The sequence below is a fragment of the Chiroxiphia lanceolata genome, chromosome 11 (assembly GCF_009829145.1).
Source record: "Chiroxiphia lanceolata isolate bChiLan1 chromosome 11, bChiLan1.pri, whole genome shotgun sequence".
NCBI classification, from domain to species: Eukaryota; Metazoa; Chordata; class Aves; order Passeriformes; family Pipridae; genus Chiroxiphia; species Chiroxiphia lanceolata.
The window spans coordinates 9,605,081-9,615,730 of record NC_045647.1 but is presented as its reverse complement, the minus strand read 5'-3'; the positions used below and the strand labels follow the sequence as shown (position 1 = coordinate 9,615,730).

Here is a 10,650-nt window from a genome sequence, read left to right as displayed (position 1 = left end):
AGAAACTCATGGGAGCTCTTCAGTTAATAATGTGCCAGTCTCCAAAAGTGGTCAGGACCCTCATCCCTTTACCTGAAGATCTCTCCATTCCTGAGATGACCTTGGCCATTGTCCCGGCCACTTTCGCTGCTGAAAACACCACAACAGTGATGAGCTCCCAAACTGCAGCTTCCCCCTCCAGCATCCTCTGGCTCTTGCAGCCGCCATTGCCTTGAATTTGGAAAAGAGCTCTGGGCACCCCATCAGCAGCAGGGAGCTTGGCACGCAGGGATGTCAATTTGCCGGTGACTCAGCGTCATGATTTATCCCATTCATGTGATGCTCCTGAGGGAAAAGCTTATTAATCAGGTCTGTGTTTCCAGTGCAGCTCCATGATTTAGGGTCCCCCATGACTAAAGTTTTAGTGAGAATGGAATTATTGCATGCCTTGGTGGCTTCTGGAAAGGGCTGGCAGGGTGGGGAGAGGTAGCAAGGTGGCAGTGAGGGGTTTGTCACTTCCCAGGACCCTGAGAAGGACCAGCTCAACGGGGCTGAGCACAGGTCAGGGAGTGCTGTAAAATATTCATAGAAGGTTGGAGCACATTGTGTTCAGAGGGGGTCCCTCTGTCCAGCCTCCCTTCATAACATGAGCTGCTGACCTTCTCTCCTAGCTGTCAGAGCATCCTCCTGGATGCTGAGGTACAGCTCAGTCTTTAATTTGGGGCTCACTGTTCATGCTGGCTCTGGCACAGTAGTAGTTTCTATGGCAACCCCAGAGGCAGATGCAGGGATGCCTCTAGCTGAGGTACCACCAGCCCAGGTATCCCAGGTTGTTTCTCCCAAATCACATGCAAACAGCCACGCAGCACATCAGGATGGACCCTGTGGTTACTCTGCCAGGTGGGCAGCAGAAGCAATGGGGCAGTGGCACTGGAAACGTCTTGTGAATGCTCTTTTCTGAATCATTTCCAACTTTCCCCACGCTGTGATGCCCGCGGCAGACGGCTCAGCCTGCCCCAGCAGTGTGCCGGATGCTGCTGCACTCCGACGGGATTCAGCCTTCTGTCTCTACGGCCCTGCTGCCCAACAAGGATCATGCCAGCTGTCTCCTCTGAAAGGTCAGGCATCTGTGCTTGATATTTACCCGGACTTGTGAGATCTTTCTAATGTCGTACCAGTTAAAGATCAAATCCCTTCCCTGCATCCACTACTGCTGCTCTCTGCTTTGGGTGCAGGACTCTGGATGGAGCCAAGACCAGCAAGGCTCATGTGAGCCCACAGCACTGGGTAACTGGGGGTCACCCCCCATGGGTCTCACTGTGTTTAGGGTACACCCCTAAACATCACCCACAGACACCACCTTCACTTCCCAATCGCCTGTAAGCAGGATTGTGGTGTCCCTGCATAGGGGAGCTGGCCACAGCTGGATCCAACTCTCCCACACACCAGCCGCAGTCCATCCTTTGAGATCGGGCCGTGGTGCTGGATGGGGCCCAGAAGCTGACAGTAGGCATCTCATCTTATTTCTGAGGATCCTGGCAGCCATCTCCATTTCCTGCCTCTCTCACACCTCAGCTCTCTCCAGCAAAGTCCCTCTCCTGCTGCTGCCTTCACCCCCTGCAGCCCCTTCCAACACAGGAGAGGCCAAGCAGGAGCAAGGCTGTGCCAAGGCAGGGCAGCCACTGCTCAGCTCCCCCTCTCCAAAAGGGGGCCAGATCCCAACATCACATTGCTCTGCTCACCCTGGCAGTGGGGAGAATAACAAGAGCCATCCCCACCCCACAGCACGGGTCCTGCCAGGGAAGGGCTCACTGGGCTCTCCCTTGAGAGGGGTTTTCCTGACAGGCTGCGGCATGTCTCTGCTTGAAGTAGGATAACCAGGGACAACACGACTCCTGTGGGGTAAAATTCCATGTGTTTCATTTATTCAAGGTGCTACGTCACCTCCCAGGCACTGAGCTACAGGGCACCTCTGTGCTACATGAGACATTGACTGGGTCTACGACGACACAGCACTCACTGCTACACACACGGCACAGACACGCCGCGGCACGGTCGGGGCCGGGCAGGGCAGTGAGGCCAGCGACAGTCCTGCCGCCGCTGCTCCCTCCGCACTGCTGGCCATGGCCGTCCCACCAGGCAGGAGTTTGCCCTGGGTTCCATCACCACAGCACTACAGGAGCCAAGAGGGATTTCCAAAACTGCAGCTGCTCCCGTGCCCAATGTCATGGGACTGCAGCTCCCTGGAGCCAGGTCACTCGCAGGCATGAGTGCTCACACACCCTGTCCCCGTCTTCAGGCACTTGGTGCTTGGCTGGGGCTGGCTCCCAGGGCCCCACTCAGGGCGTCTCACGCAGGCACAGAGCCTCGACGGCACTGCTGGGGCCCTGGGCCACTCCACCGATGAGGAAGAGCAGGCCGGGTGCTGGGCAGCTGGAGCAGGAGCAGCGGCCCGTGGGCATGGGGGGCAGTGGCTCCCACTTTTTCTGTGAGGGGCTGAACCCTTCCACTGAGTCCAGTGGGTAGGACTGGTTCCCTGTGGGAGATAGAATGGCATCAGAAACCCCTGCATCCCCCCCGCACACCCCCTAGTGTCTGCCTTTCCCCCTCTGCATGCCTCTGATATCCCAACAGGAGCCTTGGGCTGCGGGGGCTCTGAGATCTCAGAGGCAATTAGTGGGGGAACAAGAGGATTAGCCAAGTCCCCACAGGGAGGGCTGCTGGAATTAATGCCGCATTGCTGGCTCTGCCCACCCTGTGCCGGCACTCCGCAGGGATAAGGGAGGGCAGCTCCAGCAGCGGCAGGGTTCAGGAACAGTGCCACACCACAGGGATTCAGCCAGCACCACTTGCCTTGCCCATCACCTCCTCCCGCCCAGCTCACCCTGGGTGAGCCTGGGGGGTCTGGCAGCCCTCACTGCAGGGCTGGAGGTGTTGTGGCTGGCACCAGGCTCCCCAGACAGCCCTTCCTGCTGCATCTCTGCTGCTGAGTGACAGCACTAACCTTTCCCCAGCTCTCTTGGGAGAGGGATGCAGTGCTGCAGCCCTGCACAGTGGGGCTGAGCCACTGTGGGCTATGTGAGCCCGGCACACTGCACATGAGCTGGAAAAAGCCTGGTTTGGAGGTGAAAGGGGCAAGGGGCTCAGTGGGGCAGCCTTTGGGACAAGGCAGTAGGGTCTTCCCAGAACTTGAAGGGCACAAAAGGGATGCAGATGCAGACAGTGTTGCAGTACCCCCGTGGCTTTTCACAGCCAACCTCTCCACTGTCATGCAGGTCACTGATATGCCACAAATGATGGGGATGGGAACACGGCCACACGCCTACCCCTGGCATTACCGAGGCCACCCACGGCCACCACTCTTCCTCCTAGGCAGCCAGCCACGAAGTCGGCTCTCTTCTCCCTCATGCGGATGGTGCGGTTTGGCTTTCTCCATGCACCTGGGGGTGAGAGGGAGTGAGCATCACACACTGGGGCTCCTCTCCACACACTGATGCCAGGACAGCCCCAGGTTAATCACTCCCTGGGACCAGGGAGCACAGGGCAGGATTCACATGGGTGCAAGGGGCTGATGTTCAGAGCCTGCATAATCATGTCCCTCAGGTGCAGACACCCCTCACCAATCCAAGGAGTCATCCTGGACACGTAGGTGATGCTTCCACTCCACTCAGGGACACGGAGCTCACCTTGGGCAGGATCGAACATCTCCACGGTGTTGACGAAGTGGGGACGGGAATAGAAGTTGTGTGGCCCTGGCTGCTGCAGCCCCCCCAGGCTGAAGACGATGCCGTCGGCCATGGCGCAGGCGGCAAAGGCGCGGCGGCTGGGCACACTGGGATAGCGTGTCCAGCTCCTCGTCTCCAGATCGAAGGCCTCAAAGGCTGTGACGGGCAACTTGCCCTGCCGGCCCCCTGTGCACAGAGGAGATGCTGTGGCTGCTGGTGCCCCGAGCTGGCACCATCACTGTGTTCAGCAAGCCTGAGGGGCCCCACTGACTGCAGTGCTGGGCAGCCCAGCGTGGGCTCAGCAAGCCAGAGGAGCCCCCCTGATTGCAGTGCTGGGCAGCATGGAGCTGCCCTGGGGTGCACCAGGTCACTCCCTGACCCAGAGGCAGTGGAGGTACACAGGAGATGCTCAGCTTGCCCCAGCAGCACCTACCCAGGATGAAGATCTTGTTGCCCTGCAGGAAGGCGGAGGCCCCATAGCATGGGGTGGGCATGGAGGGCAGGGGCTGCCAGTGGTCCTTCGCCGGCTCATAGACACGGACCAATGCCTGGGGAGAGGTGTCCGCACCCATTCCCCCCAGTGCATAAACAGCCCCATCTGCAAAAGAGGCAGTGGTGAGGCAGGGAGATCTGTGGGCAGCACCATGGGGCTGGGAATGCCCCTGTGCCCTCCAGAGCCGGTAGCACAGGCACTGCGGAGTCCCATGGGCACATATCGTTCCAGGGTGGCTAGGGGATGGTGTAGCCAGGCCTGAGCCTGGCAATGCCCTGATCCTGATGGGACCCTCTTGTCCCCCTCTCCATGCCATCCATCAGACACAGAGAAGAGCACAAGGCCATCCTCTCTAATTATTCTCAGCAGTACCATCTCCCTGGAGACACCATGGCAACACAGCCATTCTGCCAAATCCTGCTCCTGCTCCCAGCGTGGCCGGCACCCCTGCCCGCTCCCACAACTGTCCTGCCATCCCCTCTGCCCTGCTCAGCCTGCTGCAACCTGGGCCATGCCACAGCATCCCTGGTCAGGAAGCAGACTTGGGCACCACATACCTGGCTCCTAGCATGCCAAAGTGTGCCAAGGCTGTTCAGGAAACTTTAGGCAGGAGTCACAATATGTTTGATGCACAGCACACCAAGCTGGGCTCAAGCAGAGTGCTCAGCCACCCAGCATGGCCCACAGCCAGGGCAGGTGGGGAAGGCAACCATACCTGGAGGGGCTCTGTATTGCTCATCTCTGGGCTGCAAGTGGGCTGGCTTTTGGGGCAGGAGCATGATCCTACTATTAAGTGGCAAGTTTGGCTGCTGGGTGAAAGTCTTATGCAGCATCCCAAACAGCATAGGGATTCAAATCCCACCTGAGCATCCCTGACTCCTGTATGTCCACTTCTCCAGACTGCAGCCAGGCACCCTCCCCATCCCTCACCTCTCTGCACAGCTGAGATGCCCATGGAGGGCTGAGCCAGTGCCGCTGCCTTCTCCCACTTGCCCTCATCCACGTGGTAGACCTCAACGGAGGCGAGAGGGCTCTGCGCCGCATCCACGCCACCCACCACCAAGATCTGCTTGCCCAGGGCGAGGGCAGCAGCACCAGCCCGCGGCGTGGGCAGGGGTGGGAGCGTGGTCCAGCGCTGGGCCGGGAGGTCGAGCACCTCGGCCGTTCCCAGGGCTCGCCCCCCGCCCCCGCAGCCGCCCAGCACGAAGAGCTGCCCGTCGCGGTGCGCGGCGCTGCAGTACACGCGCCGCGTGGGCATGGAGGGGAAGGTGGCCCACGCGAAGGCGCCCGCGCCCGCCGCCATGGGCCTGCTCAGCCGCCCCGGGGGTCCCCGGGTCCTGATCTCGCTGTGTCGCCCATCCGGCCTGACTCGGCACTGGCCCGGCTCTGCCCACCGCCTCCTGCGGGGAGAGCATCCGAGTCAGCGCCCGGGCATGCACCGCTCCCCCAGCCCCAGCCGAGCCAGCTCCTCTCGGCGCTGCGAAAGCCCCCGCTCCCCGGGGCTCCCTGCCCGCCCCTCTGGGCTCCCACTCCCTGGGGTTCTCTGCTCGCACCCACTGGTACTCCTGCTAGCCGAAGTTCCCACACTCCGGGCTCCCACTCCCCTGGGCCGCCGGTACACAGCCTGTACCCATCGGGACTTCCGCGCGCCCGTCTCTCTCTGCCCGCACCTTCCGAGGCTCCCAGTGCACAGTCCGGACTCCGCTATGCTCCTACTCCCGGCGCACCGCCCGGACGCCGCGGCGCTGCCCGGACTCCCGCCCGCATCCCGCAACCCACGGGGCTCTGGGCCACTGCCCGCAGCCCGCACCCACCGGTGCTCCCCGGGCTCCCGCTGCACCGCCCGCACCCCCGGCGCTTTCCCGGTTCCCGCTGCACTGCCCGCATCCCCGGCCCTCCCCAGGCTCTCGCCTGCACCCCCGGCCGGCCGCTCCGCCGTACCGGGACTGCCTGCGCCGCCCCGTCGCTGGGACAGGGGTACGGACAGGAACTGGGACCAGGCTCACCTCTCCGCCCGCTCCGCCGCTCTCCCCGCCGCTCCGCGCCACCGCCCGCTCCGGGCCCGCCCGCTGCCGGTGGGGGCGGCGCCGCGCCCGCCTTGGCTCCCCCTCCGGGCTCCGCTCCCCTCCGCCCGGTCCTCCCGCTGCCACCAGTCCGCCGTGCCCCTGTCGCGTTCATCTCGTCGGGACGGAGCCGCCGCAGGGAGAGGAGCTGGAGAGATCCCGCTGCCGGTGCTAGAGCCACACAGCGCCAGGCTCACAGAGCTGAGAACCCACCGTCCTGCCCAGGAGAGCACCCCCCGGCCCATCACTGCTGCAGGGCTGCAGGGACAGAGCATGAGCTCAGCCCCACTCTGAGCACACCCTTGCCACAGTCTCTCAGCAGCGTCAGGAAGATGCACACGGGTCTTAAACCCTCCACCGCCACTTTTGTCCCCACTTGGCTGAGCCAGGCAAATGAACATGCCAGGAAAGGCGCTTCCCACCCACCAGCACAGGCAGAGGCAAGGGCAGACAGGAAACTCACACAGAAATGAGCTAAAAAGGTTTGCTTTAAAAACAGGCAGAAGTGACAGGGTATCCGCCGAGAACACCACACCAGAAATGGCACCTGTGGGTGCTGCCGATAACACTGTGCTCATGCCGGCACCTGCTCCACACCAGTCACCGCCACAGGAGTGGGAAGGGAGGTGTGAACACTGCGAGGCTGCATCACAGCCATGGTGCAAGGGATGGAAGGACCTGCCTGGCAAGCAGAGGGGCACAGTGAGCCCCAGCCCTCATGCAGGAAGGGCACCTTGGGCAGCGCTGCCAAGGAATGGAAAACCATTTCCTCCAGGAATCCCATCACACAAGCTCCCGGGACACTTGTGTTTGGGCATGGACGCTCCTGGTAGGACTGAACGCCCACATTGCACATTGGAGAGGGAACAGCTTGAAGCAGGAGCCCAGCCCAGGACTTTGCCTGTGCGTAGTAGAAAGTGGGGGGTGTCCCATTCTGGAGCTCCTTGGCCCCATGAGGTGGTATCACTGTCCATCCCACTGCTGGCTTGGAGTGTCCTTCTCCGCGCAGGCCAGGTAGCGGTCATAGTTCTCCTCGCACCTCCTCACGCAGCGCAGGAAATAGTCCTCATCGGCAATGGCCTCCAGCAGGTCTGTCTGCACCAGGCACACGTCGTACAGCTCTGAGGTGGGTGCACTCCTGGGGCTGCTGCTGCCCCGCTCCGAGAACACCTGCGGGGAGAGCAGGGCCTGGCAGAAGCACATGTGCTCTGTGGTGTCCCTGTCCTCCCCTGGCCAGGCACCTCCATGCTGGCCGTGGGTCAGGGTCAGAGGGCAGGGGGATCCATCTCCACTCCAGCAGCACAAGGTGAACTTTCTCCAGATTTCCCCTCCCTCACAGAAAGTGCCTTTGGTTCCAAAACAGCTTGTCACACGTGCTGCTGGTGCTCCCCTAAAGGAACACACCACACAGCTGGAAGAAAACAGCTCTGTGGAGCAGCCACCCCCAGGAAAACCTCTGCCAACAGCTCTCCTTTGGCTGCCGCAGGAGGGAACAGGGACTTCACCTTCTGATCTTCACCATGGCTCTGCCTAAGGCCACCTGGTAATCTGTTTCACTTCCAGCACTGCTCTGTCACCATCAGTGACATGGGGACAGCATTGCAGAGCTGGTGATGCAAGAGGAGGGGAAGATGGCATCCAATCTACAGATCCTGGCTGCAGGACAACAAGATCCCAGCAGTGAGGACGAGCCCTGCTGGGAAGATGCTTGGCTGCTGCCCAAACTCCCACGAGGCCTGCTGCCACCATAACTGGATCCTACCTGTGTGATCTGGCATGGGAGCCGCCCTGGGGCTGGGCTGCAGGGCTGCTCTTGAGACCAGCCGAGCAGCACAACCGACCAGCCATACCAGCTACTGATGGCAAAAGGAGGAACTCCTTGATCAGGGAAACAGCCTGAGGCCGAAATGCAGCAAGTGGAGCTGTGTGAGCCATTCTCTATCTGCTGCAGACATCCAGGCAGCAGCTGCTGCACACAGGGGCTGTTGCAATAACTCCCTTGAACCAGGAACAGCACAGACCAAACCCTGTTCCTGACAGGTCTGTCCAGGCAGTGACAACTCCTGCCACCAGCTACAAAACTACAACCTGGGAGAGCTTGTATGGAAGGGAATATTCACAAAGCATGTCATTCCTCATAACTCCCTGGCTGCCTGGCAAATACTGCTGACCATTCACTGGCTGCTGCAGGTTTTCCCCCCAGCACTGTCTCCTTACAGATGGAAATGGGCAGGAGTTGAGGCCACTGCCATGCTGGTGCCACAGGGTGCAGTGGCACCAGGGCTACACCTCAATTCCCCTTTGCAGCCTCACGCAAAGGACACAAAACATGCCTGACCTCACCAGGGTCACCCCCAGTGCGGCCTTGAGCCATTTACCTGTGGGTGGACAATGGTGTCCGCGTCGTCCAGCCGGATATTGTCATCGATGAAGATGTGGTGAACATCAGGATCGTGGGGGTCTATCCACAGGGGCTTCCCACCGCGGGAACAGAAATTATTTCTGGCCCACCTGAAACAGTTATCAGGAGAAGAAGCAGTGAGGGGAGTGAGAGGGTGACAGCTCCCAGGCAAAGGCAGGCTGTACTGCAGGCTCAGGGCAGCCTCTGAGCCAGGGAAGTGGGACGGAGAATGTCCCGTCCTGCTGCCCGCTGTGGCCTCCCGGGAAAGGCATTTTGCACCAAGCTGACAAATCAGGGATTGTTTGGAGAAAAGCATGGAGTATACCAGGGGATGGAGACCTGAGGAAAGGTATGACAGCCCCATCAGGCTACACACAGGAAAAACAGGGAGTGACATAAGTGACGGGGCCCCAAAACCAAAAAGACTTCAAAACTAGGAGCTATCTCAGAAGATCAGAGAATCACAGGAGACAATATAACGCCCAATCCACTTCCTCAGTGCCCTGTTTCTCACCAGTCAAAGTGGTCTTGGAAGCCTCCAATTCCCTCAAAGGAGCTGAAATAGTTGTAAAGCTTTCTTCCATCTTCCCGGGTTGCCAGCCGCTCCGCGCCCCGTGTCAGCACCACCTCCCGCTTGCTGCAGCGGATCTGGCCAGGGGTGAGGTCCACAGGGAGCTGCAGGACCACAGAAAGCAAGGGAGGAAAGGTTTTCAAAGCAGACAGGTTGTTTCATGCACTGGTAGAGACACCAAGAAGCAGGGTGGAGACTCCCCACCATCGCAGTGCGGGAGGGCAGTGTTGAGGAGAAGACAAGAGGAAGTGTGGAACCACCCCCAGCCAAAAGTCATCCCCTTCCCAGGGACAGAAAAGAATGGCCTCCTAGCTGCACACTGCCCCCGTTTCGTTCTCTGCTCCCCATAAATGCTCCAAGAAATAAGTGAAGCATCTCCCAAAGATCATTCCCAGTGCTCCTGCCCAGTGTGTTTCCAGGGGGAGGGCAGAGAGCACAGCTGCAATCAGCTCTGAGCCAGGGAGTCCTGCACTGCTGCAGCAGCCACTTCCCAGGAGAAGGGATGCTCTGTCCAACATGGGATACCCCAAGAGGAGACCATTCCCACACAGGATTTGCACACACACGTGCTCCCCCACAGCTGACAGCCTCATCCCAAGAAACTGGTGCTTTTAAAGCAGTCTGGTCAAGTGGCTGGAGAGCACCTTGGCATGGGGGGGGCTCCGTGGGACTACCCGGCTGCCCTTCCCCATCCCACCGGACCCTCGGGGCACCACTCACCGCCACGTCCCGCAAGGTGGGGAACTGGGGGTGCTGCCCGTCCAGGGCACTGCTGACAGCCTGCAGGGCACGGGGCAGGTCGGTGCCGAAGGTCCTGAAAACCACGGCGAAGGTCCGGCCATTCCGGTGCAGCGTGTCCAGGAGCCGGAAGAAGGAGGGCAGGATCAGGTGGTAGCGCTCGCCGGGCTCTCCCGGCACGGACAAGGCGTCGTGCGGCTGGCCCGGCCACTCCAGCAGCTGCAGGTGGCGGGCGTGGAGGCTGCGGAAGCGGCGACCCGGCCCGGCCTCGGTGAAGGAGGGGTCCCGGCCGCAAGCGGTGTAGTAGCTGAGGGCGCCGGGGCACGGCGGGCAGAGGGACGGACGGTCGCTCAGCCACTCCCACTTGCCTGCAAGAAGAGAGGAGCGCGTTCGGCGCCCGCCGGCGGCGGCACACCGGCTCCCCCCGCTCCCACAGCCCCGGCGCTCACCGGCGGCCCCGGCGCGGCCCCAGGTGACGGTGCTGAGGAAGGTGTTGAGCGCCGCGCGCGGGCCCTGCCCGGTCACCGTGTCCGCCACCACCACGGTGTTGTTGAGGTCCACGTGCAGCACCAGGCGCCGCCGCCGCTGCGCGGCCCTGCCGCTCATGGCCCGGCCCCTGGCCCGGCCCCGCCGCTCACGGTGCGGTCCCGATCCCGGCCCCGGGCCCAGCCCCGGCCCCG

General features: G+C 61.5%; 2 protein-coding genes across 5 annotated transcripts; both read right to left on the bottom strand.

The window, feature by feature from the left end:
* Window positions 1-1,877: 1,877 nt before the first annotated feature.
* Window positions 1,878-6,261, bottom strand: KLHDC8B (kelch domain containing 8B). Of its 4 annotated transcripts, none has more exons than XM_032698892.1 (6): window positions 6,204-6,256; window positions 5,128-5,597; window positions 4,138-4,302; window positions 3,666-3,890; window positions 3,306-3,419; window positions 1,878-2,515 (listed from the first exon to the last, which is right to left on the bottom strand). In XM_032698892.1, exons 2-6 carry the CDS (start codon window positions 5,498-5,500, stop codon window positions 2,319-2,321), a joined length of 1,074 nt encoding a protein of 357 aa, XP_032554783.1. In that variant the 5' UTR covers window positions 5,501-5,597; window positions 6,204-6,256; the 3' UTR covers window positions 1,878-2,318. The 4 variants fall into 4 exon arrangements, with proteins under 4 accessions (XP_032554783.1, XP_032554784.1, XP_032554786.1 ...); XM_032698893.1 differs by having other exon boundaries at window positions 3,318-3,419; XM_032698895.1 differs by having other exon boundaries at window positions 6,139-6,211.
* A 469-nt stretch (window positions 6,262-6,730) lies between these two features.
* LOC116792170 lies at window positions 6,731-10,612 on the bottom strand. Its single transcript, XM_032698906.1, has 5 exons — window positions 10,420-10,612; window positions 9,953-10,338; window positions 9,176-9,336; window positions 8,639-8,771; window positions 6,731-7,430 (listed from the first exon to the last, which is right to left on the bottom strand). The coding sequence occupies exons 1-5, from the start codon at window positions 10,574-10,576 to the stop codon at window positions 7,224-7,226; spliced, it is 1,044 nt and encodes a 347-aa protein (XP_032554797.1). The 5' UTR covers window positions 10,577-10,612; the 3' UTR covers window positions 6,731-7,223.
* Window positions 10,613-10,650: the final 38 nt, after the last annotated feature.

What these genes read in the sequence shown, in the direction of transcription:
- KLHDC8B (XM_032698892.1), bottom strand. Translation starts at nt 5,500, where the DNA reads ATGGCGGCGGGCGCGGGCGCCTTCGCGTGGGCCACCTTCCCCTCCATG. An exon ending in CATCTCAGCTGTGCAGAGAG is followed by an intron (nt 4,303 to 5,127) that starts GTGAGGGATGGG and finishes CCTCTTTTGCAG; the next exon opens with ATGGGGCTGTTTATGCACTG. An exon ending in GATGTTCGATCCTGCCCAAG is followed by an intron (nt 3,420 to 3,665) that starts GTGAGCTCCGTG and finishes TCTCACCCCCAG; the next exon opens with GTGCATGGAGAAAGCCAAAC.
- LOC116792170 (XM_032698906.1), bottom strand. Translation starts at nt 10,576, where the DNA reads ATGAGCGGCAGGGCCGCGCAGCGGCGGCGGCGCCTGGTGCTGCACGTG. An exon ending in CCACCTTGCGGGACGTGGCG is followed by an intron (nt 9,337 to 9,952) that starts GTGAGTGGTGCC and finishes GTGGTCCTGCAG; the next exon opens with CTCCCTGTGGACCTCACCCC. An exon ending in ACACCATTGTCCACCCACAG is followed by an intron (nt 7,431 to 8,638) that starts GTAAATGGCTCA and finishes CTCTCCCCGCAG; the next exon opens with GTGTTCTCGGAGCGGGGCAG.